This window comes from Pipistrellus kuhlii, unplaced genomic scaffold (assembly GCF_014108245.1).
Source record: "Pipistrellus kuhlii isolate mPipKuh1 unplaced genomic scaffold, mPipKuh1.p scaffold_m20_p_3, whole genome shotgun sequence".
Taxonomy (NCBI): Eukaryota; Metazoa; Chordata; class Mammalia; order Chiroptera; family Vespertilionidae; genus Pipistrellus; species Pipistrellus kuhlii.
This window is the reverse complement of record NW_023425529.1, coordinates 17,990,514-18,016,593: the sequence shown is the minus strand read 5'-3', so window position 1 is coordinate 18,016,593 and position 26,080 is coordinate 17,990,514. Positions and strand designations below refer to the sequence as shown.

Genomic DNA, 26,080 nt, shown 5'->3' with positions numbered 1-26,080 from the left:
TACTTTCTTTGTGTTTATTTGATTCCTATTCAAGAGAATTACTTTATATATAGTCAATATAGGCACAGAGTTAAATTTTTTAACATTTTCTAATGGTGGTGTGCCTCGTGATTTTTTTCATGAAACAAGTGTGCCTTTGCCCAAAAAAGGTTGAAAAACACTGGTATAGATTTGTTTGCCTGTATTCCTCCACTATCATCAGGTAACTATTTAAAATATGACTTAAATTCTACCTCTGTCAAGAAAACTTTTCTGATCTTTCAGAAAGAATTTATCACGTCTTCCCACGCACTCTCGTTTATAACATGTTTCTTTAAACCCACCATAACCTTTTGTTTTGTTTTATGCTGCCATTTCCTCACTAGGACACTATGGTTGCAGAAGTCACATCTTAATAATTTTGTTATTAATATCATTATTTGTTAGGTTCATTTATGCAATTTATAATTCCAACAACTTGACTTTAATGCCAAACTCAGTATTTTACACATCTAATACATTCTACCTCAAGAGGAATCTTAAATTTTTAAAAGGAAGCTTTGCATATGTTTCAGTCTCTAAATAGTCTATGGCTATTCCATGTACTACTGAATGTACAAATGTAGCAGTAAGTTTTCTGAACTTTTTTATTTTCTTTAAACATCTTTCCACATAAAATTAAGAATTTCCTTCCAAGTATTTCTAATGGTCTTATTTCCAATGGTTATCATAATCAAGAAAATATATTCAAGTCTGTTCTCATCTGCCTACCTACCATCTATTTCTTAATCAGTCTATAGATCTTTTATCTATCTGAACATGTACCTTCTTATTGATAAATATCACTTTCCATGTCCTAATAAAAGTATTCTGATCAAATTTTATTTAATAATTTTTAGAATAATATATAGTACGTAAAATACATTAATGTCAAATACCTGCTTTTTAGAGTAAGATGCGAGGATCTTTGCAGAATATGTATTTTCTTGGGAAGAAGGAGATTATAATTCTTGGGAAAGAAGACTGAAAATAAGAATTCTTGATGCTCCTTGGTATAAAATCCAACCCAGAATATAAAGAGAAGACAATAAAAGCATAGTACAATGTCTTTTTTGTCCTACACACAAAAAAGTAAGTGAGAAGAATCTGAAAATAAGTGTTCTTACAATGCAACCACACAGGAAGCCCTTATATCTAAAAACATCACTAGATCGGGTCTTTTATCAGCCTGAACTTTATTAGCATTAAAATACCTGGTATATTTTCAGTAATGATCAATATGGTTCTCTCAATTCTTGATTTTAAGAATTAAAAATTCAGAAATTTTTTATTAGGAAAGTAATTCACTTTTACCAACATTTTCTGCAACGTATCTTATCAATTGTTTGGCTAGAATAATACATCAAAATTTTGCTAATAAATGTGTATAATTCATCAAAGTCTGTTATATTTCCTTTGGTTAATAGCATCACTTGTTATTTACATTTTCAATGGAATTAAAAGTATCTGTCTTAACTATAAGCTGAGCCTATAAAAGTGAATAGGAGTAAGTTAGTGCAAAAATCTTGGTAAGCAAAGGAAATAGCATTTGCACGTTTCCTAAGCCTGGAATGAACATATGGAAAAAGTTTTGACATACAAATAAAGCTGTGAAACCATCACACAGTCAAACATGAAATAAATTTATCTGGCTCCAAATTGAATGAGAAAGGAGCTTGAGAAAAAAAATTAAGAACAGATGTCAAGATGTTCGGTAGGAGATTAGTGTAATTGTGAGATGTTCTATACATTATAAAATATACAAAACTTTCTATATTGAATGTACGTCATACAGATCATTCATCTGTGTACATAAAATTTTAAAATAAAGCGAATTGACTGCTTTGTTTAAAAAAATTATCTGTCACATCTACACTGGATGGGGCAAAAATGAACTTTCAGTTATGAGTATGCAAAACACAGAGCTTATTCTTTCTTAAAAATATATTTTAAAACACTTTTTTCTGAATTTTTATTATCCCTTGTGCATTGGTGAAATTATTTTTGTATTTGTTCCTAAATATTTTATTGTATTTATTGTTATGTAAATAGGGTCTTCACCCATTGTCTTCTAATTGGTCTTACTTCTGTAAACTATTGTTATTTATTTTAGTAAATTAATTTCATAACCTGCTAATTTGCTAAATTACTTATTATTTGAGCTGGGTTTATCATTGATTCTCTCTTATTATTTTCATACATTATCATGTCTTCTGGAAATAAAGAGATTTTATTTAATTTTAATATTTTTATTTAGTTTTTTTCTAGCCTCGTTGGCTAACATGACAGAACAATATTAATGAGGAGTGAAGATAATTGGCATCAATATAATTTTCTGACTCTAATGTAATATTTCTCAAGGATTTTTCTGCAAAGTAGAACACTGGCTTTAGGATGCACACACACACACACACACACACATCTATATAGAGCATATATATGTACTTTATTCAGTTAAAGTATCCATATGTGTTTACTTTTCTTAAGTTTCATATTAATATTAATTGTCTATAAATACATAAAGAAAGATCAATACATCTATTGAATAATGTTTGTAGATGCTTCAGGTGCATTTGAAAAGAAGGTATATTTCCTGTCATCAGTATACTAGAGGCCTGGTGCATGAAATTCATGCACGGGGAGGGGGCAGTCCCTCAGCCTGGCCTGCAAAAATGTCAGTATCCTGCCCTCCCTCCCACCGGGGCGATGCTTCCCCAGCATTCCACAAGCCCTAGCCAGCCACCGGCCAGAGGCCTGTCCACCTATCCTCCCTCCATATACCAGGGCTCATGGGATGCTGAGGCTCATTGCTGGGACTATGCTGCCAGCATCCAGTGCCCTGGCTACTATTGGTGCCGCCATCTTTTTTATTTTTTATTTATTTTTATTTAAATCAATCTTTATTGTTCATATTATTACAAAGGTTCCTCACTTCTTCCCCCCTCCACCAAGTTCCCACTCCACCCTCCACCCCCTCCCCATCCCCCATTGTCCTCATCCATGGGTGCACAGTTTATGTTCAGTCTCTTCCCACATCCACCATTCCCCCTTTCCCTGATAACTGTCAGTCCACTCCCCTCCTGTATCTCCAACTCTACTACAATCAACAGCTAATATTATTCATCAGGTTTTTCAATCTCCTTTTTGTTGTTGTTTTTTGTTTGTTTTGTTTTTAATTAATAAACGTTTACACTTCTAAGAATAAATTTTAAAATCTAATAATTTTAAACCTTGTTTTTTTCTGCCCTGGGAATTGAGAGCAAACTTGTTTACATTTAAACTTGCTCTTAGGCTATCAAAAGGTGTAGCCATTCAAATGTAAATGGACACATTGTTTAAACATAGCTGCTGGTTGGAATTGGATTACTTGTTCTGGGTGGGAAGGGCTTGTCTTCCCCTTTCTCCATTAAAATTAAGGTGTTAGCTTTAAAACCTCTTTTTGGCAAGAGACCTTAAACTTTCAGAACTTTAAATTTTTCAGGTAGCAAATCAATTACTTAGCATTTTCTCCACATTCCCAAGGATACACTTCAAACAAAAGACACATCCAAATAGATCAACCAACCCCATCCAGACCCCACACAAGGCACTCACAGATCAACACCCCAGAGCTATAATAACTCAAACACATCCAGATCTAAGCTTTCATCACTTGATTCAGCAGACCCTCAAGTTCCCCCAAAAGTTTCCATCCATGTCTGAGAAGCAGCCCTGGGGCATGGGCAGGCGAGGAGCGAGCTGTTCCGGGCCTGGCTGCTCCAGGCTTGGCCTCTGTTGCTCTGGTCCGCTCCACAATCAGCTGCTGCGGGTCTGGCTGCTGCCACTCCGGACCTGGATGCTGCTGCTCTGGGCCTGGCTGCTCCGGACCAGGCTGCTCTAGAACCGGCTGCTCCGGGCCCAGCCGCTCTGGGCCTGACTGCTCCTGGCCTGGCTGCTCCTGGCTTGGATGCTGCTGCTGCTCTGGGCCTGGCTGCTCCCGACCCAGCTGCTCTGGGCCCGACCTCTCTGGAAGCAGCCCCCCGCCTCAGCTCCGTGGCCCGCAATCAGCAGTTGAGGGCCCAGCAGCAGCGCGCCCCCCCCCCCCCCCCCCCGGAGGCCCCATCACCCTGCTTCTTGCCGGCGACTGGCTGGCCGGTGTCCGGGAGTGGCTCCTGCTCCTCATCGCATTCCTCCCAGTCCCGAGCTTTTTTCTCCTTCCCACTAGGGGAGTCTAGTATCAGAGTCAACAGACTGTCCTCTGCACGCAATGTGCGCGACTCCTGGAGCTCTGCCCCTCTCCTCTCCCCTGGGACTCCACCTCACAGCCATCTCCCTCTGCCTGAGCCTGGGTCCCCAGGGTCTGGCCTAGAACTGGGGTTCAGAGCAGTCAGAACTGAGGCCCAGCACGGCAGGAGCTCTTGTTTCCTTCCCACCAGGGCAATCTAGCATCAGAGTCAACATTCCTTCTTTTGTGTGCAGTGTGCGCAACTCTGGGGGCTCCACCTTTCGCTGCTCCCCCGGAATTCTGTCTCACAGCCCCGTCTCCCCTTGCTCGAGCCTGGGTCCCCAGGGTCTGGCCCAGAACTGGGGCTCAGCGCTGCCGGTTCTGGGGTTCAGCCCAGTCCAGGGCTTTTATTTCCTTCCTGCTAGGGAACGCCAGACAGGCACCCAGCCTTCTCTTCCTCTCCGTCTCCATCCTCTCCGCACAAGTGCGCTCACGCGCAGCATGTCTCCGTACCTTAGGCTTTTTCAGCTCCTCTGATTTTCCTTCTGATTTTCTCTTTCCTTCTTGTAGAATTTTCAGTCAGTCGACTACCTGTAGCTCTGGGCAATGTCCATTTTATATTTTAGTTGTATTCCATTGAAATTCTTGTGTGCGGCTGCGGTTAGGTGTTTACCTGTGCAGCCATCTTGAATCCTCCCCACTTGTCTCCATTTTTTAATGGAAATTAGAAATAACCTTTTCACTAAAAAAAAGTAGTTTCTGTTCACTTATAAGTAGACTTATTTACTACTTCAAAAATTAATTTATTTTATGCTAGAACATAAAAACCTACACTTTAGATTCATTCAACCATAGCAAACCTAAACTAACCCAGCTTTTATACTCCTGATGTGCTTAATTCCCAGATGGATTTCTTCTGCCACCAGCTGGACTTTAAGTATTTTGTGAAGTGTAATTTTTCATTGAACCATTCACACTCACTAACCTCTGGACTCCTCTTGGGTGCCAACTTCATAGCCAATTTGTATTCTGAGCATTCATATGAGTTGTTATTCACTAAACCGGATCATTGATTCCTATTGTTAAGATCATGAATGGCTACAGCTGTAAACATGGTTATCTGGAGAGTTTTTGCTGCAGCAGGACCTGAAACCGAGGCTCCAGGGACAAATGGGTGGTGCTGCCATCTTTGTGATGGAATGATGGTTAATTTTCACATTATCCTTCTATTAGATACGATATTGGTCAATATACTGGTCAGTATCTATCATACTGAAAATATTACTAAGATTATTCATAACATAACATAACATAACATAACATAACATAAGATATTTTTGTCCAAATTTATTGTCTTGTATTGAGAGTGGCCTGTAGAAATCATCATTAATTTCTAGTTCAAAATATTTTTATTATCCCAACTAAAACCGCAATAAGCAGTACTCTTCATTCTCCCTTCCTTCCTGGCACCCAGTGATCTGTTTTCTGTAACTGTGGATTTACCTATTCAGAATATCTTATAGAAATAGAATCATACTATACAGCATGGGGCAAAAGTAGGTCCACAATTGTGAGTATGTGAAACAGAGTTATTTCTGGTATTATCATTTCTTTATTATTTTATTTATTCTCCATATGAACAACTGTAAACCTACTTTTACCCCACCTTGTATTTTACCTTTTGGTATCTTTCACTGAAACATAATGTTTTAGAGGCTCATTCATATACCAGCATTTATCAGTACTCCATTCCTTTTTATGACTGAGCTAGATGCCCAGTGCACAAAATTTGTGCACAGGGGTTGGGGTTCCCCTCCTCCCAGCCTGTACCCTCTCCAATCTGGGACCCCTCAGGGGATGTCCAACTGCCAACCAGGGTAAGAGTAGTAGGAGAAAGAAATGTTAGTTTTCAAAATAAGTACTTCTGTATTATGGATTTTTAAAGCATATGCATGGTTCCCGTTGGCAAAAAATAGATAATAAAATCAAATAAAAATTATATTTCCAAGAAGTATAATTTATGTTATTTTAGACTTTAAATAATTTGAAATATGATTTTTACAATATATTCTGCATCTGTTAGCATATAACTTAATTTTATTTCTCTTATATCTCACTTTATTCTAAAGTAAAATGATTTTGGTTTGATGGTCACATTGTCCTTATACCTGAAGATATAAATGGAAGTGTTCTATTATCCTGCATTGATCCAGACCAAGGTAAAATAGTGAAGTCAAGTCATACTCACCTCAATTGGATTTTCAGTGTCTGAAGGATACAATTAAATGCAAAATCAGAATATCAATCCAATTTTTAAGACATATGTGCAACATAAACATAAAAGTGAATTTTACTATTCATGATATTAAGGGAACATGTTTTCTGAATTTATTAGGAAAAAAAGGACAATTGAGTAACTCCTTTACTGAGAAGCATAAGTAAAACAAAAACAAAAAAACACAAAAAAATCCAAGAGAAAAAGTAAAAAAAAAAAAAAAAAAAAAAAAATGATACTGAACAAAAGTAACCAGCACACATTTTGTTTCTCTTGGGAAAATCTGAAAGCAAGCACTGTGTGAACCATGGTTTCCAAACAAGAAGTTCAAATTACATTTAATAAAGTCAGAAATTTTAAAAAATAAATTTTCTTTTTATTTAAAGTAGAAAAATAAATGGAATCATTACCAATGTGAATGGTTTAAAATGTATTTATATGATATTTGTTACAAGATAAAATACATTTTGATGTGTTTCTCTGCCTTCTAGTGGCCGATTAATGAGCATGGTTTGTAACTAATAAAATGTAAGAATTTCTGTTTTCAGTCATTTAAGTATTGAGTTTTTTCTGAGAAAAGAGCTAAATAAGCTGATTCTTTCAAATATAATTGTTTTGACTTCATCACTTTTCCCACTCCCTGCACTGTACAGGATAATGAAATAGAGATTGTGTGTGTGTGTGTGTGTGTGTGTGTGTGTGTGTACACACCAGCCTGCAAGTGAACAGAAGATAAAACACATATGACACAAGAATACTTTGAGCCTTCTGGGGCAATCTGGATAGAGATAAATTATTGTTTCCTTTGTTTCCTTGTCTCAAATTTCACACCCTAAGATCTTACTGGCAGGGCAATTCTATGAAACTTTAATTGCTTGCTGAGACCTAGCTTAAACTCAGAAAGGGCAGAGGAACAGTCGAACTATGAGACACTTAAATTATGAGAGAAAGTAGGGCCATCCTCCCAGAATTGGTTGCGGAGTGTCTGACCCACTACAGAGATGGTAGGGAGTTCCCGAGGTCCTGGTTGGGAACAGAGTCAGACACAGGAAATGAATCCCTCTCCTTGTAGCCCCGATGGCACAAGATTTGTTTATATACTTTTGTTTGTGCAACTCTGGGCACCTAGGATTTTAAATAAGTGAATGTATTCCATCAGACTCAGCCATTCATCCTCATGGACCAAATTAAAGTAAGTGATAACCACATGGCCTGTTTCTCTCTCTTTCACTCTCTCTCTCTCTCTCTCTCTCTCTCTCTCTCTCTCTCTCTCTCTCTCTCTCTCTCTTTAACTTTACTATTACTTTTTCACTTTCAGTTATAGACAATGAATAACCAGCAAACTGCACTTTTCTTAGAAGTCAGAACTTAAATGTTTTAAGCCACACATCTTTCCTGAGTAACTAGAGATTCCATCTCAAGACATCTTTGTGGGTATGTTTCTATAGTTTATATAGTAAAGCAAGGGCTTTGAATGCAGCCATAGCAAGAACTTCCTTTTTAAAAAGATGTATTAATTTTAATTTTTATACCTCAAATATGGTTCCACGTTATTTCAGAGACATAGATAAAGCTAATTAATTTAAACCAAATGAAAGCAATGAGTTAAAATTATTATGATTCAACTTTGTTGAGTAAAGCAATGAAAACAAATGAAATTTTACCATGTCTTGAATGAAGTTAGGTGTTAGAAATGTGATGGCCTATTATATTTCTAATTACCTAAAGGACAGAATATGAACCTATTAAGTTTATTTAAGTGATATATCAAAATAGTAAGACTATTAAATACATATATTTTTAATATATTTTATTGATCTTTTATAGAAAGGAAAAGAGAGGGATAAAGAGTTAGAAACATCGATGAGAGAGAAACATCAATCAGCTGCCTCCTGCACATACCTCACTGAGAATGTGCCCCCAACCAAGGCACATCCCTTGACCGGAATTGAACCGGGGACCCATCAATCCACAGGCTGACGCTCTATCCACTGAGCCAAACCAGTTAGGGCTGAATACATATATTTTATTTGTGATTTAGAACATTTCATTTTCACAGAAACACAGGCATCTGTAGCTTAAAATTTAATAAGTGACCTATTTTTATTGATATTTCTTGTAAATATACATGTTTTATAACATTTTTCCAAAAAACTTTAATTTTGTTATTCATATAATTTCTGAAGACAGTTATGTCAGTTTTATAATGAGTATTTCAAAGAAAAGTAGTAACCAGATAATTTGGTCAAATGTCCATTCAATATCAAATTAAAAGTGTTCAGCTTAACCCTGGCCAGTGTACCTCAGTGAATAGAGTGTGAGCCTGCACACCAAAAGGTCATAGGGTTTGATTCCTGATCAAGGGAACATGTCTGGGTTGCAAGTTTGATCCCAGGTGACAGTTGGAGCGCATGCAGGAGGCAATCAATGAATGTGCCTCTCTCACATTGATGTTTCTCTTTCTCCCTCCCTCCCTTTTTCCTTTCTTTCTAAAAACTAATGAACAAAATATCCTTAGGCTAGAATGAACAACATCAAAAAAATGTGTTCATCTTAATTTGATGTATTTTTCAATGTCCCCCAAAGGTGATATGGTGATACCTGGCTTGAGAAAATATCGACTCATTTCTGCTCTGTAGCTGAAAGACACTGGAACTCTGACAATCACAGAGACCCCAGCTAATGATTAAAATTTGTGTGTCACTAGAAAGGAGGTAATGCTCGAATCTGTCCCCAATCCACTCTGGAATAGAATAGAGTCATAGAGCAAGGAAATACATCTCAGAAAGATATGAAGAAAAAGGACTCATGCTAAAATTAAAGTTTGAGTAAGATTGTGTAAGGCTTGGAGATAGATAGTTGTGATTATTAAAAAGTGAAAAATTGATATCAGACCTGCCTCATATCAAAACCTATTGAAGACAAAAAAAAAATTCAACAAACATTCTCTCTTCTAACCCTTTTGAATAAAATATAATTTATATAGTAAAAATTAATAAAAACATAAAGTTTAACAACCATCAGATTCAAAACCCATGCAACTAAAACCCATGTAAATAAATAGAAAATTTCCAGGATTACTAAGATCTTTCCTCCTTCTTCTTTCTCTTTCCATATACTACCACCATCTTTACTTATCACATGGCCTTCATGTCTAATGTGAACTGTGGTTTATTTTTGCCTAGTTTTGAAATTTGTATAATAAGAACAATGTAATATAAACTGTTATGTTCAGTCTATCTTATTTTCCTTGTGTTCTTATAAAGGACCCCCAAGGGCTCATCTTCATCTTCTTGACAACTAGGCTTGATGTAAATAACTGTGGCTGATGAGTAAGACAAATGATTGATTTGATGTAAAGCAATTGGGGCCCAATTTGGATACTGGAACTGGGTCAACTTTACTGAAAACAAAATGAAGAGTAATGACTATATAAAGGAAATTTTGAGGCATGGAACCTCTATGAGGATGAACTTCGGGAAATTGTTGACTTCTTTCAATAATATTTTGTTTGCTTTTGTATGTTTCCTTTTGTTTGTTTGTTTTTTAAGACAGGTCTTTATGAGAGAGTCTACCACTAAGTCCAATAAATAGCAACTTCAAAGAATAAACACATTCTATCACACAAGTTTCTGCGGGTTGGGAGTTCTTGAACAATTTGGATGTGACTCAGGTTCTCTTATTAGGTGACTGTCAAGATAGTTGGGGCTTTGTTATATGAATGCTTGAGTAGAGCTGGAAAGTTGGCTTGCAAAACATGCTCATTACATAGCTGCTAGAAATAGACTTTATTTCTTTTTTAATTGAATTTATTGAGGTAACCTAGGTTCACAAAATCGTACATGTTTCAAGTGTACAGTTCAACAAAGAGGTTTTAGCTCCTTGTCATATGGTCCTTTCAACAAGGCTGCTCCTGATATGATGGCTGGCATTCCCATATCCAGTGACCTGAAAGAGAAAAAGAAGGAAGAAGCCACACTATCTTTTGTGAACTAGACTCATAAGTGGCATACTATCATTTCCACTGTCTTTCACTGGTCACACATATCAACTGTGAGACAATGTGGAAGGAATTTAAACAAAGTCATGTGAATCTGAAAGTGAACATCTAGCATTTGGCTATAATATATACTTTGTGGATTTTCACCTTTATAATAAACAAAGACTGATAATATGAGACACACCTCTTTGAGAAATGTACAATTTATAAGTACATTTACAACTCTTATTATGTAACCTAAGAAAGGATAAGGCAATGTAGAGAGTAGGGTTGATGACTGTGTAATCTCATTTCACACACCTTGACATGAATTTGCAAACTATGGTCTGTGGAGCAAATTTATCCCACCATTTATTTTTCTAAATAAAATTCCCTTGTAACACAGCTAAACCATACATTTATATATTATCTATGTTTTCTTTTTGCACTGCAATGGCAGAGTTGAGTAGTTTCAACAGAAGACTTGCCCACAAAGCTAAAAACATTCATAATTCACTTTTTATAGATTGCTTTGAGGATGTAAAGAGAAAAAAATTACAAAATTATGAAAATGTAAAGTGTGGGTAAATATTCCAAATATTTCCAAGAGAAATGATAAGGCTCCCATGAGCATACTTATATAATGCTTTTAATAATGGCAAATAGTCTGATACAGCAGGAGAAAGAGTATTCAAATGTGTTGGGGACAGAGAAACATCCAGAAATAAACTTCCCAAAGTTTATTTACACAAAAATAATTTTTCTCTGGATAAAACTGATAACATTTGTTCTAATATTTATGTAGTGAAATTTGGGTTTTGGAGAGCTGAGGCATAAGGTCATCTAATGGAAACAGGATGTCTAACCAATTATCTCCACTGTAAGTTATCAATAAACAAATTGGCCCTTGAGACTTTTGAACTTTAAAAAAAAAACTTACTGTAAATAGTTAGTTAGTTGGTTAGTTCACTGTCCTTACCATGACCAAGAGGCAAAAACTGGTGCTCAAATATCTTGAGATAAGCAGAAAGCTGTCCCAACCCAACTATAAAATAACCTTATTGGGCAAATTTAGATGTCACTAATGGAGTAACTAAGAATAAATATATTGGGGTAACCATAAAGCCACTATGAGACACCACCTCACTCCTCACAACTTTCAAAATGGCAACAGAGAGGGATAGCCTCTGGGAGCTGAGGGCCTCAGTCCCACAACCACAAGGATCTAAATTATGTCAACAGCCCGAAGGAGCTTGGGATGGAACTCTGCGTTTCAGATGAGAAGACAGGCTGGTGAAGACGTTGGTTCTAGGCTTATGAAACCACAGATAAGGAAACAACTAAGCCATGGCCAATTCCTGATCCAAAGATTATACCAGGTAATAAACATGTTCTATTGTTAAGTTCCTAACCTCCTCATAATTTGCCATGAACCCACACATAGCATGTATTATATATACTCGGGGTTACATATTTAGGGTTTCAGAATAAAATAAGGAAGACTACATGGACTACTGCCATATTTTTGTGTGTTTCTTAGACATTTCCTCACCCTCTCCTATTTGTTTTACGTCTAACACTGAAATAGTCACTCAGCTAAATCCTCTCATGTGCACAATCCCATTAAAAAAAAAAAAGAACAAAAGAAAAAAATAAAGCATCTATCCCCAGAGAATATATTAGAAATTCCATGTCAGAGGGAAGAAAAATACTTAGTAGAAAGACCTTTATGTAAAAGAAGTCTCACCTATCCCAAAGATTATAAAGAGACTTTCAGGATGAAGGAAAGCAGAATGCAGGTAAGAGTGGGAGGAATAAGGTCAAACATGAAATGGGTCACATGGTCAAGGCCTGTGTATGACTAATATAAGAGGACCATGCTGTGAGAGGGACACACTGCCATGGATGACTAGAATCCTCCATTCAATCCCGAACTTTCCATTGGAATACTCTGAAATTATATGGAAGCTGAAAAAACTCAGAGCTATAATTGGGAGGCAACAGTAATTTTCCTCTCCCAGTGGAGACAAATTTTGAAAGCATTCATCCTGGACAGAAAGTGTGAAAATGGAACATCTTTGGTTCATTGCAGAGAAAATCACTCTAAGCAAGAAAACAGTCAAACAAAAGAAACAAGAATCCCAAAGGAAATTGCTTCATGGGAGGAGGACAGGGAGAGGGGAGAGTCGGAAGAGAAAATTACTCATTTAATTATAATCTTATCTATACTGTGTTTTAAATTGAAATTATTGTGTATTATTTGGAAATCGTGTGGACAATAAAGCCAAAACATAAAATATCCAGGAAGTACAATGTATGTTCGCTTAGTTCCAGTTAAATGTTTGAAAAATGTTTTAGCCTGTCCTGTGTTGTTGTTTTTTCATAATATAACTTAAATGTATTTTTCCTAAGTCAATCTTTATACATGAAAGTAAAGAGTTCAACTTTTAATCTTATTATATTTATATAATGACACATAAAAGATTCTTTCTTCTTCCTGGTTCATTATATTGTATATTGAAAACCAATCTGAGTTCTTAATTGTTATTATTATTTAATTGAAATATAAAACTATTAAATATATAGAAATGTCAATATAAATTTGACATTTAACCAAAATGTATACAACAATTACCAAAAAGAAAGGAAATCGGATTCTGAAATCTGTGAGACTGTAAAAACCTCATCCAAATCTCAGGACTTGGACCTCATTGTGTTCCTAGCCCTTCTATGACACATTCAGAAATGCCTCTATAAAATCATTCACTCCCTCTTCCACAAAAAGAAGGGAATTGTTCATATTTTACACATATCATTTAGGAAAAGGTTCTTGGGATTGATTAGAGATTAAGACCTTCAATGCATGTGCAATCTTTTATTGATTGATAAGGAAGAATGAAGTAAAGAAAGAGGTACTGTCAATGTATGTGATCAGGACTTGGAGTCCCTTTACCCTTGCAAATTCTGAAAGCAATCAAATAGGAATCACATATTAGACCAAAGTCTTAAAATCATCTTACAGAACTCAGGAACATCAAGAGAAAACACAGCTGAAACCCGTTTGGCTCGGTGGATAGAGTGTCGGCCTGCAGATTGAAGGGTCCCGGGTTTGATTCCGGTCAAGGGCAAGTACCTTGGTTGGGGGGGGTACATCCCCAGTGGGGGGTGTGCAGGAGGCAGCTGATTGATGTTTCTCTCTCATCAATGTTTCTAACTCTCTATTCCTCACTCTTCCTCTCTGTAAAAAAATATCAATAAAATATATATTTTTTAAAAAGAGAGAGAAAACACAAATGTGCACCCCTCTGCAGCTGGAAGATACATCTGAGGAAACTTATATGCACTTTCAACTCTACATTAACTCATGTTAACTCATTAACTCATCATGTTCTCACATATGAGGTCCATTCATGTAGAAGTATAGGTATCCAGAAAGAACTACCAGAAACGTGAGATGATGATGGGAATTCCCAATATGGTACTCCACACAAAGGTCTGAAATAATGTTGGTGTATATTATTCAGTGTAAGTTGTTTAATTTAAATTTCTGCAGAGAAAATTTACCAGAATATATACATGACAATATTGATCATATGCACTAAATCAAAATATTTATGAAATTATTTACCTGAGGTTTTGTAATTTTAGGTATACATGCATGCATCTCATCAATTGTAAAATGCATGTTCTCAAATATATAAAATTGCATGATAAAATATAATATGAAGCATTTTACAGATCTCAGAAACAGATAATTAGTAATGATGTAAGAGGAAGACTTACCATTCTTAGTAATGCTGGGCTTTCATTGCCCACCCTTCTGCACTAAGCAACACCTAAGCAGTTGTTCACAGATATAAAATTTTTCATCTGTGCAGGGAACATTCAAAACAGTTTTGGGTGCGTTAAACATTATGCAGTTTCCTGGATATAAATCTTTCGTTAATGGGAATCTGTAATGAAAAATAAAATGTTACGTAGAAAAAGGAAATGAAAATTTCCTATCTGAAAATATGTATTTGCTAATTTAATCTAGGAAAACAAATTAGAGCATAAAAGTGTTGTTGTATGATGCTATAATACCAGGTTTGTGACTGGAAGCACTATTCCAAGATTACAAATACATACAGAAAATAAGCTCCGATTATAAAAACGTGGGAGGATGCTGAGAATATTGGATACTACCAGAAAAAAAAAATAATAGCTATCCTGCTTTTCCTGGACAGTTTATGTGTGAGAGGGCAGCTTTTTATCTCTTCTGTTGTTGATAATTATCTGCTCAGACAAGTCCTGGTATCAAGGTATAATAAAAAGAAAAAGTCAAAACCTATTTTATGATCAAAAGTACAGTAACTTGTGTCACTTGAGCATTTATGTGGATGTTCTATACAAGTCTAAAACTGTTGTTCTCTTGTATCTAATCTTTTCTGTATTCTCATGCTCCAAACAGGTTTGTTTTAGCTACATTGTCCCTGGAATTTATCTTCTCTGAGTACCAAGGATAAACTCATAAAGTACAGGAAAGTCTTGACTGTCAGAAACTTACAGATCTTTGGAAAAAGCAGAGCCATCCTCCCACATCCAGGCGTGATGTTTGTCAGAGTAAGCGAGTCCAATCCAATAAAAATTTCTAAGGTATTTTATAAACGGCTGCTTTAAAAGAGAGACAAATTATTAATCTAATTTGAATCCACTCTGCAAATAAAGTCCTCTCAAGAAAGTTAGTGTCCAGAATCAGATCCAGACTCCACTCTAAATCAATCTAACTGAAATCATTTTAAAAGTCTAGTACAGGAAGTGTGGTCATGTCTCATCATGTTCTCACATATGAGGTCCATTCATTTATGAAGAAAAAAATATCACAAATCTCAATTCTTGAATGAAAGGAAAACTTTATAAAGGGGTTAGATTTTCATGGAATAACGTAGTTCCTTCACAGAAGATCAATCATAAAGTTGGATTCCAAATCAAAAGCATCTTGAGGAATAGTTTTTCAGACATAACCTTTTTGTCCTAGTCTCCCCACAGATTACTCATGCAACTGGAGAACTCCTTCACTTGTCTTAAGAGTTGGGTAACTATTATAATCATGCTCTCATATTTGTTTCTCCTTATATTCCAAAATAATCGCAACAGCTATACAATTATAAAAAAATATATATTCAATTAAGAAAAACTAAAAATTACAAACTTGCTTGTTTTTTTAAATAAAAAATAATGACCTATTACTCATTTCTTCTTTGATTTCTCTCTAAAATGCCTCTTGTATTTTACCTGGCATCTATCTCAACTTTTATTCCTATAATATAATATAAATTTTTGAGAAATTGTGTGTTGGTTTTATAATGATTGTTCTAAGGAATAAAAAAGTAGTAAGTCATTATTATGTCAAAATACCATCCATTTACTATCTGAAAAGACTTGAATCAAAGTAATCAGCTTACTTAGACAATATGTTATCCTAAGCCAAAGACAATATAATTTTTTTTTAAAAGAATTAAATACATGCCAGCTCATCCATGTTTTTCAACTGAAATAGAGTGGAATTCTGAGAAGCACAGAAATCCCTACTTTCTGCCCAAGTTTTTTTTTCATTGGAAATGAAGTAACAGTTGCATTGGTACCCAATCCATTTCTCTTGGCAAAAACAGCAGCCAGAGCCTGAAAGAAAAATAATTAAATAAAACTTGACTAATGTCATTGGAGACTCAATTTTTTAAGCACTATTTTCTCATTCAAAAATTATTTTATATTTTTCTACAAATATTTTTTTTCTACAAATATTTTTTGAGAGACTACTTCAGAGGAGAGCCATGTGAATGAATCATGGGCATTATATTCTAGAGATAGCATCAGAATTATCAATCTGTTATTAATCATAATTAATGCTAGATGGGGTAAATATACATAAGAAATTCAGTATGTTAAAACATCCTATAGCTGAGTGTAGGAAGTGACCCAAAGTTGAGCACTTCTGTGTGAATAGGATTAATTAGATGGAAGAGATATTTAAGAGTGAAAGACATTTTAGCATATTTTCTGAGCCAGGAATAAATATGGTACATTGGGAGAATTATGGTATATATTTTAGATATTTTATTTTCAAACTGAAGATAAAACAATTAATTTGAAGACCAATGAACATTTTATCCTCAGAGACAGACATAATGATACATGGTATGGACTCAAATCTTTGCCAAGTGAATGGTGCTCAAATTATAGAGTAGAATGGTCATTACATGAGGAGAAATGGAGAGAAGTTGAAAATAAACTTCCAGTTAGAAGATTAGTGTTCTGAGGGTCTACTGAATAACCTTGGGATTACAGTTAACAATACTGCATTATACACTTATAAGTTGCTAAAGGGTAGATTTTCAATGTCCTCAGGACAAAAAAGAAATGCAATTATGTGATATGATGGATGTATTAGCTAGTGCTACAGTGGTCATCATGTTATAATATATAAGTATATCAGCATCAACTCATTGTATATTGTAAACTTATACTAGCACATTGTTATATGTCAATTATATCTCAATAAAGCTGGGAAATACCTCAAGAAGAAAAAGATAAATAAAATACCATTTGATCATAGAAGATGATGAAACAACTTGGAGAGAATTTGGGGAAATGCATTAAAAGAAATTGGACTGAGTTGGCTTAAAATGGAAAAGTAGGCTCAGATTTGCAGAAATCTCTGCACTATGTTCTGAGTCATGTAAGAAATGAAGCAAAGGTAAAGATATATATATAAATATAAGTTATGAGCAAACACTGGCAGATAATAAGGATTAGCTGTAATATGTACTATAATTTGTTTTTTATTTGTTATTTAAACATTAGCATTCATACAGGAAAAACACATCCTTCAGGCCAAATTTTTCTTATTACTTAAATATATAAATGATGTACACTCAATGTAATTTAATAATTTTTACATTAGAGAACAAAGAAATGAGATTATTCTAGTCGACAAACTTGTCTTTTACTAAGTGTAATATTCCATCACACTTCTGTGTGAGAAAAAACTAGAAACTATTTCATGCTCTATCAAAACTAATATTTTCCAAATTATGGAACCTACCTTCCTGAGGTTCCATGGTGGTGGGTGCTGGAGATGATGTTGGCAGAATACTTTGTTTAGTAAATGCTTTAAGAAATAATTAGAAATTTACTTAATTAAATACAGGTTTATAAAATAACACAATATCGTACATTAGTAAAACAAAACCTTTCTTATTGAATGGCTTTATTTCAGTCTTGATCTTTCCTGCTATATATACTTGCCTATAAAAGCTTACCATTTTTCAACAAAATTCCTAAAGTGGCCATCAGCACAAGGCACGTTACTCCTAAGACCCCAGAAGTCAACCTCCATAGTGTGCGCTGAAAAACTGTAGAGAAAGGGAAGTGGAGGGATGAGTTGAACAACAAACACAGGAGCTAAACTGCTGATATGCAGACACCAGAGAGAAAATACAAAAATTTATTCAGTTTGAAAACCCAACTGAAACATTGAAAAATGAAGACATTCCATTGAGAATTCCTCCCAAAATTAAACATTTTATGTGATGTACTTTATTCTTTAGGAAGGTTATCCATATGTTTTCTTCTTTACCAGCTCTTTCTCAGAAAGTGGATTCAACATTTATTTTTAATTTGACAAAGAAGTCCAGCGATCTGGAGTAAGAAGAAACAGGCACCAAGCTTTGTTTTATGGGCTTACAAAACAAACATCTACTTTAATTTTCTTAGCAAAAATCACAAGATATGATTCCCACTAGGTAGATGAAAAAATTTAGAACTAATTATTATTGCTATTTTCTCAAGGTATCAAAGCTAGTAAGTATCCAAGTCAGAAATCAAACGAAAGTTTGTCTTAGACCAGTCTTTATTTAATATATTCTGTCATTGTCACAACACACTTGGGAGCATGTCCTTCTGAGAAAGGTCAGCTGCTCCTAGATGTGTAGAGCTTTTACAGGGAAGAAAAGACATTGAAGTATTATGGATCAAAGCATGGTCAATAAGAGGGGAGCTGGGTTTATATCACATTGAATTATGATACATAAGCAACAATTTTTACAAGAACATTATATTACTAAATACCTCATATTCCTTGCTTATAACCATTTTCCTGACAACAATTCAACATTAGGAGATTCTACGTTAACATCAGCACACTCCCAAAATGGTGTCATTAACAACAGACCGTTGTGTCACACTGTCAATCTGGTTGGTGTTTGCATGTCACAACCCAAACGCAAAATTTTAAAATAGCGCTTGTAAGCACTGTATCCTAAATACTTGGTATTCTCTATTCATACTAGAGAACGTGGCTCATAAGTTAACCTGGTAAGTTCAGTTCTCAATTAGAATTTAGAGCTTTCCCTGCCAATAGACACTTTTTAAACCTGTTGGAAAAGCCTCACAAATCATTTTTAAGTTACATAATGGCCTAACATTTCCCACATTATTTTCTGAAATACTGTTTCAGTATTTCACCCACGACATACTGTTTATTTCCGTTTATATTTATTTTTAAATTTATGAGTCAGGCCGACATACCTGCCATGAGAAATGTTCTTCCAGTGTAGGCACAGAGAAGCCACGATGTTTGTTTGTTTAGGAAGAATGGTGTTGGAGCTGAAGGCTAAGAACCTGAAAGTTGTGTATGAAGAAACTCAAAAGGAAGAGAAAAAATGGTGTGTTTTAGTGATATGCTTGATGTTCCGGAAACCACAGAACAGGAAATTCTCACTTCACTGTGTAATGCAAATTCCTTGGCAATCAGAAGAAAAAAAAAAAAAAAAAAAAAAAGTGAAAGGTGTCTTTTTTCTTAATGTTTGAACAGGGATCATCTTTTTAAAATATTGGGGGGAAAGATGGGCACACCAAAGGCAAATTTACCTAGTATAATAAAGTGTCACAAGAATTTCCTTCTTTTAATAATGATAAACATTTATAATTTACTGGATTTGAACACAGATTCAATTACTTGGAATATGTTTGCACATTTGTTTCTGAGTGTCCTTTATAATAAAGAGGTAATAGTCCAACACACAAGATGGCCATCCCCATGTGGACACAAGATAGCCATCACAAGATGGCCAGCAGGGGAGGGCAGTTGTGGGTGACCAGGCCAGCAGGAGAAGGCAGTTAGGGGCAAGTAGGCTGGCAAGGGAGGACCGGTAGGGGTGACTGGTGAGGCAGTTAGGGGTGACTAGGACAGCAGAGAGGACTGTTAGGGGAGACCAGTCCTGCAGAGAAGGTCACTTAGGGGCAATCAGGCTAGCAGAGCAGTTAGGCATCGATCAGGCTGGCAAGGGACTGATTAGGGGGTGATATGGGCTGGCAGGCAGAAGCAGTAAGTGGCAATCAGGCAGGCTGGCAAGCAGGCAAATGGTTGGAAGCCAGCAGTCCTGGGTTGTAAGAAGGATGTTCCACTGCCTGATTAGGCAGTCAGATATCCCTCGAGGGGTCCCAGATTGGAGAGGGTGCAGGCTGGGCTGAGGGACACCATCTCTCCCGCCCCCCCAAGCATGAATTTCATTCACTGGGCATCTAGTTGCTTAATAATAAAGATACATAAATATACTTATTCTTCTAATGAGAACACAAAGGCAGAACTAAATACATGACCAAGGTCATTAGGTTTGAGACCCAGGCTATCTTCCTCCAGAGCACACAATGCAATGCATTTCAAGTCTGACCTATCGCCTGTGTCTTATGTTTTGAGATTTTGATTTCTTTTCTTTAGCACAGAGTGGTTGCTATTTCTATCTCTCATTGTGTGCTTCTGATCCCTGCCTCATTAACCCCCGTATGGAAGGTGAAGGTCAAAAAGGTAGAACTAGAGTGATTTCCCATTACTGTTCCATCCACACACACACACACACACACACACACACACACACACACACACACACCTGTGCTCTACAGCAGTCTCAGTTGGTCTAGGCCCTCAGGGGTCAGCAAACTCATTAGTCAACAGAGCCAAATATCAACAGTACAATTGAAATATCTTTTGAGAACCACATTTTTTTAAACTTAAACTGCTTCTAACGCCACTTCTTCAAAATAAACTCGTCCCGGCCATGGTATTTTGTGGAAGAGCCACACTCAAGGGGCCAAAGAGTTGCATGTGGCTCGCGAGCCGCAGTTTGCCAACCACAGGTCTAGGCTTACACTTCAGTGCCTCATTCAGGTGAGCTCCAAAGTTTCTTTTTCAACATTTAACTCTCCAATGTTCAGTTCCCTTCAAGTTCCTTAAACTGCAGCTGCTTTATTATCTTTATTTGTACTAATATTTAAGTATTATATTTTTACTGTGTTCTGTCATTCAGATAGTATACTGATAGCTCAATTTACAAGTTTTTCTCTTCAGAAGAATAACCTTATCAGTGGGAAATCAAATGTGGGACAAATGGGTAAATAAAAATTTGAAAAGTAGAGACTCTTTTTTACATATTTTTATTGATTTCAGAGAGGAAGGGAGAGGGGAGAGACAGAGAGAGACAGAGACAGAGACATCAATGATGAGAGAGACATCATTGATCGGCTGCCTCCTGCATGCCCCCACTGGGGATGGAACCCGAAACCCAGGCATGTGCCCTTGACCAGAATCAAACCCGTGACCCTTCAGTCCACAGGCCGACGCTCTATCCACAGAGCCAAACTGGCTAGGGCAAGTAGAGGCTTTTGAGAGTGGATGGGTGGGTGGTTGAGAAAAGATCAGACAAACATGGACACAGATAATAGTGTGGTAAAGGCCTGGGGAGGAGATTGGGGGTGGGCTAGAAGGGGTCAGTGGGGATCCTATATAATAAAAGGTTAATATGCAAATCAACCAAAGAGCTGAATAACTGGTCTCTATGATGCACACTGACCACCAGGGGGCAAATGCTCAATGCAGAAGCTGCCCTCTGATGGTCAGTGCACTTCCACAGGGGGAGTGTTACTCAGCCAGAAGCCAGACTCAAGGCTGACAAGGGTAGTGATAAACTCAGCGGTGGTGGCGAGAGCCTCTCCTGCTTCCGAAGAAGTGCTAAGGATGCCCGACTAACAGCTTAGGCCCACCTAAGTTGGCAGTCAGACATCCCCCAAGACCTCCCGGAGTGTGAGAGGGCACAGACCGGGTTGAGGGACCCCCTCAAGTGCACTAATTTTGTGCACCAGGCTTCTAATATATAATAATTACAACAATAATTTAAAAAATAGTAGAGACTTTGATCTGTAATTAAATATCTGGAAATACATTCTAATCTTTACCCACAAATGAAGCAGACTCTCATATAAGTTTCTTGTTGTTTATAATATTTATTTTCAAGCATTATAGTAGCACCATAGATGGAACTCATTATAAAAGATGGGCTGCTCAACCACCAAAAAACAACAAAAAACAAGGAATGTGATTTTATTTTTCAGTGTCCATGAGTTAAGTTTTCCATTTGTTTAATTCACATTGTGTGCATAGAGATGCTTTCCCTGAACCCTGGAAATTGCTAAAATTGACATTCTTACCTGAGATTGCAAGCATGAAAATTCTTCATCCACATTTTATGCAAATTCAAGGTAAGAAAGCTAATTTAAAAGTGATCCTTTGTCTACTTGAAGTCTATTTAATTTTATTTCTAATTAAATTTATTGAGGTTACATTGGTAAATAAAATTATGTAGATTTCAAGAGTGCAATCATATGATAAGTCATCTATATATCACATGGTATTTATCACCCAAAGTCAAAATTCCTTCTGTCACCATATATTTGATCCCCTTTACTACCTCCTCACACCCTTTTCCTCTGGTAACCACGATACTGTTATTTATGTCTATGAATTTTAGTTTGTGTTTTTTGTTTTTTCATTTGTTACTTTTAGTTTTATGTTCCACATATGGGTGAAATTGTATGTTTCTTGACTTTCTCTATCTGGCTAATTTCACTTAGCATGATATTCTCAAGATCCATTCATGTTGTCACAAATGGTAGCATTTCACCTTTCTTATAAGTGAGTAGTATTCAAGAGTAAAAAATGGTTTTTACTTGATAGTTACACTGCCCTTGTACTCTAGAAAGTAAACAGAAGTGTTTTATTGTCCTATATTGGTCCTTTGTGTGATAAAATGGCATATCAAATGTATTTTTAGTGCTTGAAATATACAATTACATGTAAAATAAGGATATACCTCCAAGCTTTAGTCTGTTTGGCTCAGTGGATAGAGTGTTGACCTGCAGACCAAAGAGTTCCAGATTCAATTCTAGTCAAGGACACATACCTCGGTAGAAGGCTACCTCCTGGCCTGGGCCCTGGTCAGAGTGCGTGCAAGAAGCAACCAATTGATGTGTTTCTCTCACGATAATATTTCTCTCTTCCACTTCCTCTAAAAATCAATGGAAAAATATCTTCAGGTAGGATTTTTAAAAAAATCTCTCTCCAAGTCTTTTTAATATATCTGTATAACATTATCATAAAAGTGAGTTTTATATGAGACATGATGTTTAGAGAAAGTGTTTTCTGGATTAATCAGAAGGAAAAGGACACAAATGAGCGACTCCTTTACTGATATTTATAAGCAAAAGTACCCAAGAAAAAATAAAAAGTGATGAATTAAAGTAACCAGGGTATAGATTATGTTTCTTTGGGGAAAATGTGGAAGCAATCACTGTGTGAACATTGTCTCAAAGCAAAAGGTTCAAATTATATTTCATAAAATACAATACAATCAGAAAATTTAAAAATATGTTTTATTCTTTATATTTCAAATAGGGACACAATTTTAATCAATAAGAATATAAGTGGTTTAAAATTTATTTGTGTAATGTTTATTACAATAAGATAATATAAACAACAATACATTTAAACATACTTTCTTCTATTAACCTCTTTTTTTCCCCCACTTTTTATTTGGAAATGAATATATATAGATAATGAAGCATAGAGAGCTAGCTACCTTTTACCTTTCACTCAGTTTTCCCCAATCATGATATCTTACTTAGATCACAATATCAAACCCAAGACAATGACATTAGCATAATTCACAGACTTTATTCAGATTTTACCAGTTTTATAAGCACCCGTTTGCTTTTAAATTCTTGTAATCACTACCACATTGTTCTGTTTTTATATTCTAGAAAATAATTACCAATAATTATTTTGTTACTCAGAAGTATGTTTGTTAAGGAAAAGGCAAGGTATATAATGAAACTTTTTCTGTGTTTATCAACTTTCATTTTATTGAGTTGGTTCTGTAGAGAATTTTAACCTTTATTGAGTACATCATTACATGCCTATTTTTTTCCTTAATGTAAATCTCTTACTAAGCATAGGAGCACACATTAAGTATATCAGTACATTTAATCCTAGTGAAGTATTTTGGCATGTCACTATTTCACTGACAAAGAAATGTATTAATGCACAGAAATTCTCTTATATGCAATACTTTACTTTGAAGATGACAAAGGAATATTTAACAACAGGAAATCCTTTACATGTCTCCCACATCTGAATATTCTTGTGCTAGAGACAAAGATCCTGACATTCTCCTAAATTGAGTAACCAGTTCCTTTTTGGTCATTCAGTTCCACGGATGGGCCTTTTCTAAGTCTCGATTAGGATTTTTCTTTATGGATCTTGCTCTGGCTCTCTAAGGAATAGAGATAATCACCTTGCAGCTCTAGACAAGTGAGGAAACATTTGCTATTGGTAGGTGCTGATTTTCAGTTCTTATTCAACACGTTATCTTAATTGACCTCTGACATGTTACTCAATATCTTTGCAATTATAATATGGGATTTAGGTACTGCATTGTTTGTTTTACATGAATGGTAGCATTTCACAGTGGCCGTTTTAACTGACATTTACAAATTCACTCATGGATATTGACCAGAGACATTACACAAAAGGCATGAAATGTACCAAGAGAACTGCTTTCCATCGAAAGAAATAAGCTGACAAAAAGAAATAAAACAGAAGCAGCACCAATTCTGACTGCGGTTCAGGAACAGTTCAATCAGAATCAAATGAAAGAACTAAATGTGACAGTTTTGGGTGAATTTAGATCTTTCTCAGCACTTGACTCTGCCTAATAGCTACTTTACAAAATGAAATGTCTACACAGAAGAAGAAACATTCAAATAATGGTGATGTAATTGGTAATGCACATTTTAGAAAAAAACATTGGCATTCTGAGATTGTTTAGGGCATTGATTTTCAACTTTTTTCATCTGACACACACAAGCTAATTACTAAAATTCTGTGGCACGCTGACAAAAAAAAAAAATAGGTGTCATTTTGATTCATTCACACCAGACAAGTATTGTGTTGGATGTTGTCATTTCATAAATAAATAAATAAATTTCATATATATATATTATTGAGTTTTTTACAGAGATGAAGGGAGAAAGAGAGAGAATTAGAAACGTCGATGAGAGAGAAACATCAATCAGCTGCCTCATGCACACCCCCCACTGGAGATGTGCCCACAACCAAGGTACATGCCTTTGACTTGAAATCGAACATGGGACCGTTCAGTTCTCAGGTAAATGCTCTATCCACTGAGCCAAACCAGTTAGGGCCTTTGTCATTTTTTTTTAATTTGACAATCTAAAGGAAAGGAGGTCAATGCACCCTAATAGTCAGACATTGCATGTTTAAAAGTCTTGTGCCACACGGGTTGAAAATCGCTGGTTTCGGGTAAGGAGAAGTTTATGAAACCAGAGTGAAGAAAAAATTTCAGCCCTTAAAGCTCCTCTCCTATTTAGTGAGTACCAGAATGTGAGACTTGGGTGTAGAAATCTCACCCAAGAGTTTGCTGGTTGCAGCTACGGCTTGTCGATCCTCACGTAGCTGGAAACATTGTCTCTGTGGTGAGCTATTAGGCCGCTGGGTTCTCACTCTCAACACACAAAATGTGACAACTGTAAAGCTCAACTATTTTTAAAGTGGCACTGAGCCTCTTTCTTGGTCTGTATGCAAAAATAGCTACATTGTAAAGCTCAAGGCTCAGTATCTGCTGATGAAATTTGGGCAAAAAGAAGAAGAAACCGAGGAAGTTAAAGGATTCTGAAAGAGGAGTAAGTCACATCAAAACCCACCAAGTAGGGTATTCAGATAATTAAAAATTTTTCAGTCCAGAGCACTCACTTTTTAACATTTGTACTTAGCTCTTATCTGGTGAGTATAAATCAGTTTACACATTACCAAGTTCCAGTATCCTGAAATGAATCCGAGAAAAAAGAAACAGAAAGGATTATTGTTCAAATTTTATATGTTTTCTCATTATTTAGTGGAAAATATACTCAAACATTATGTATAAACCAGTAAGACAATTTTGGGGGGTTACATGTACTAGTTTTGTATTGGATATTTTTAAGCTTCATAACCTATGTTATTAATACTATTGTTTCTTAAATTTCATAGTTGAAGACAGAATATTATAGAGGAAATATAATTAAAGTTAAGTAGCTAGTGTGGCTGAGCTGAGCCTCACTAAGGTTATCTACCTCTATAGAACAATATGTAGGGAGATGCTTTACATAACTCTAAGAGCATGTATCATTTTGCCTCAATTATCTTGATAATTTTTAGTACTTGTTTATATGTATA

The 26,080-nt window shown here is 35.8% G+C and overlaps 1 protein-coding gene across 1 annotated transcript; it reads right to left on the bottom strand.

The window, feature by feature from the left end:
* Positions 1 to 8,956: 8,956 nt before the first annotated feature.
* Positions 8,957 to 19,158, bottom strand: LOC118730598 (natural killer cells antigen CD94). Its single transcript, XM_036458653.2, has 7 exons — positions 19,045 to 19,158; positions 17,778 to 17,870; positions 17,561 to 17,626; positions 15,986 to 16,137; positions 15,023 to 15,126; positions 14,260 to 14,429; positions 8,957 to 10,445 (listed from the first exon to the last, which is right to left on the bottom strand). Exons 1-6 carry the CDS (start codon positions 19,049 to 19,051, stop codon positions 14,282 to 14,284), a joined length of 570 nt encoding a protein of 189 aa, XP_036314546.1. The 5' UTR covers positions 19,052 to 19,158; the 3' UTR covers positions 8,957 to 10,445; positions 14,260 to 14,281.
* Between the last annotated feature and the right edge of the window lie 6,922 nt (positions 19,159 to 26,080).

Bases quoted from the DNA above. Each gene is read 5' to 3' on its own strand.
- LOC118730598 (XM_036458653.2), bottom strand. The intron at 16,138-17,560 runs GTAGGTTCCATA...TTTTTCTTTCAG, and splicing joins CACCATGGAACCTCAGGAAG to GCTCTGGCTGCTGTTTTTGC. The intron at 15,127-15,985 runs GCATGTATTTAA...CTTTTAAAGCAG, and splicing joins TGAAAAACATGGATGAGCTG to CCGTTTATAAAATACCTTAG.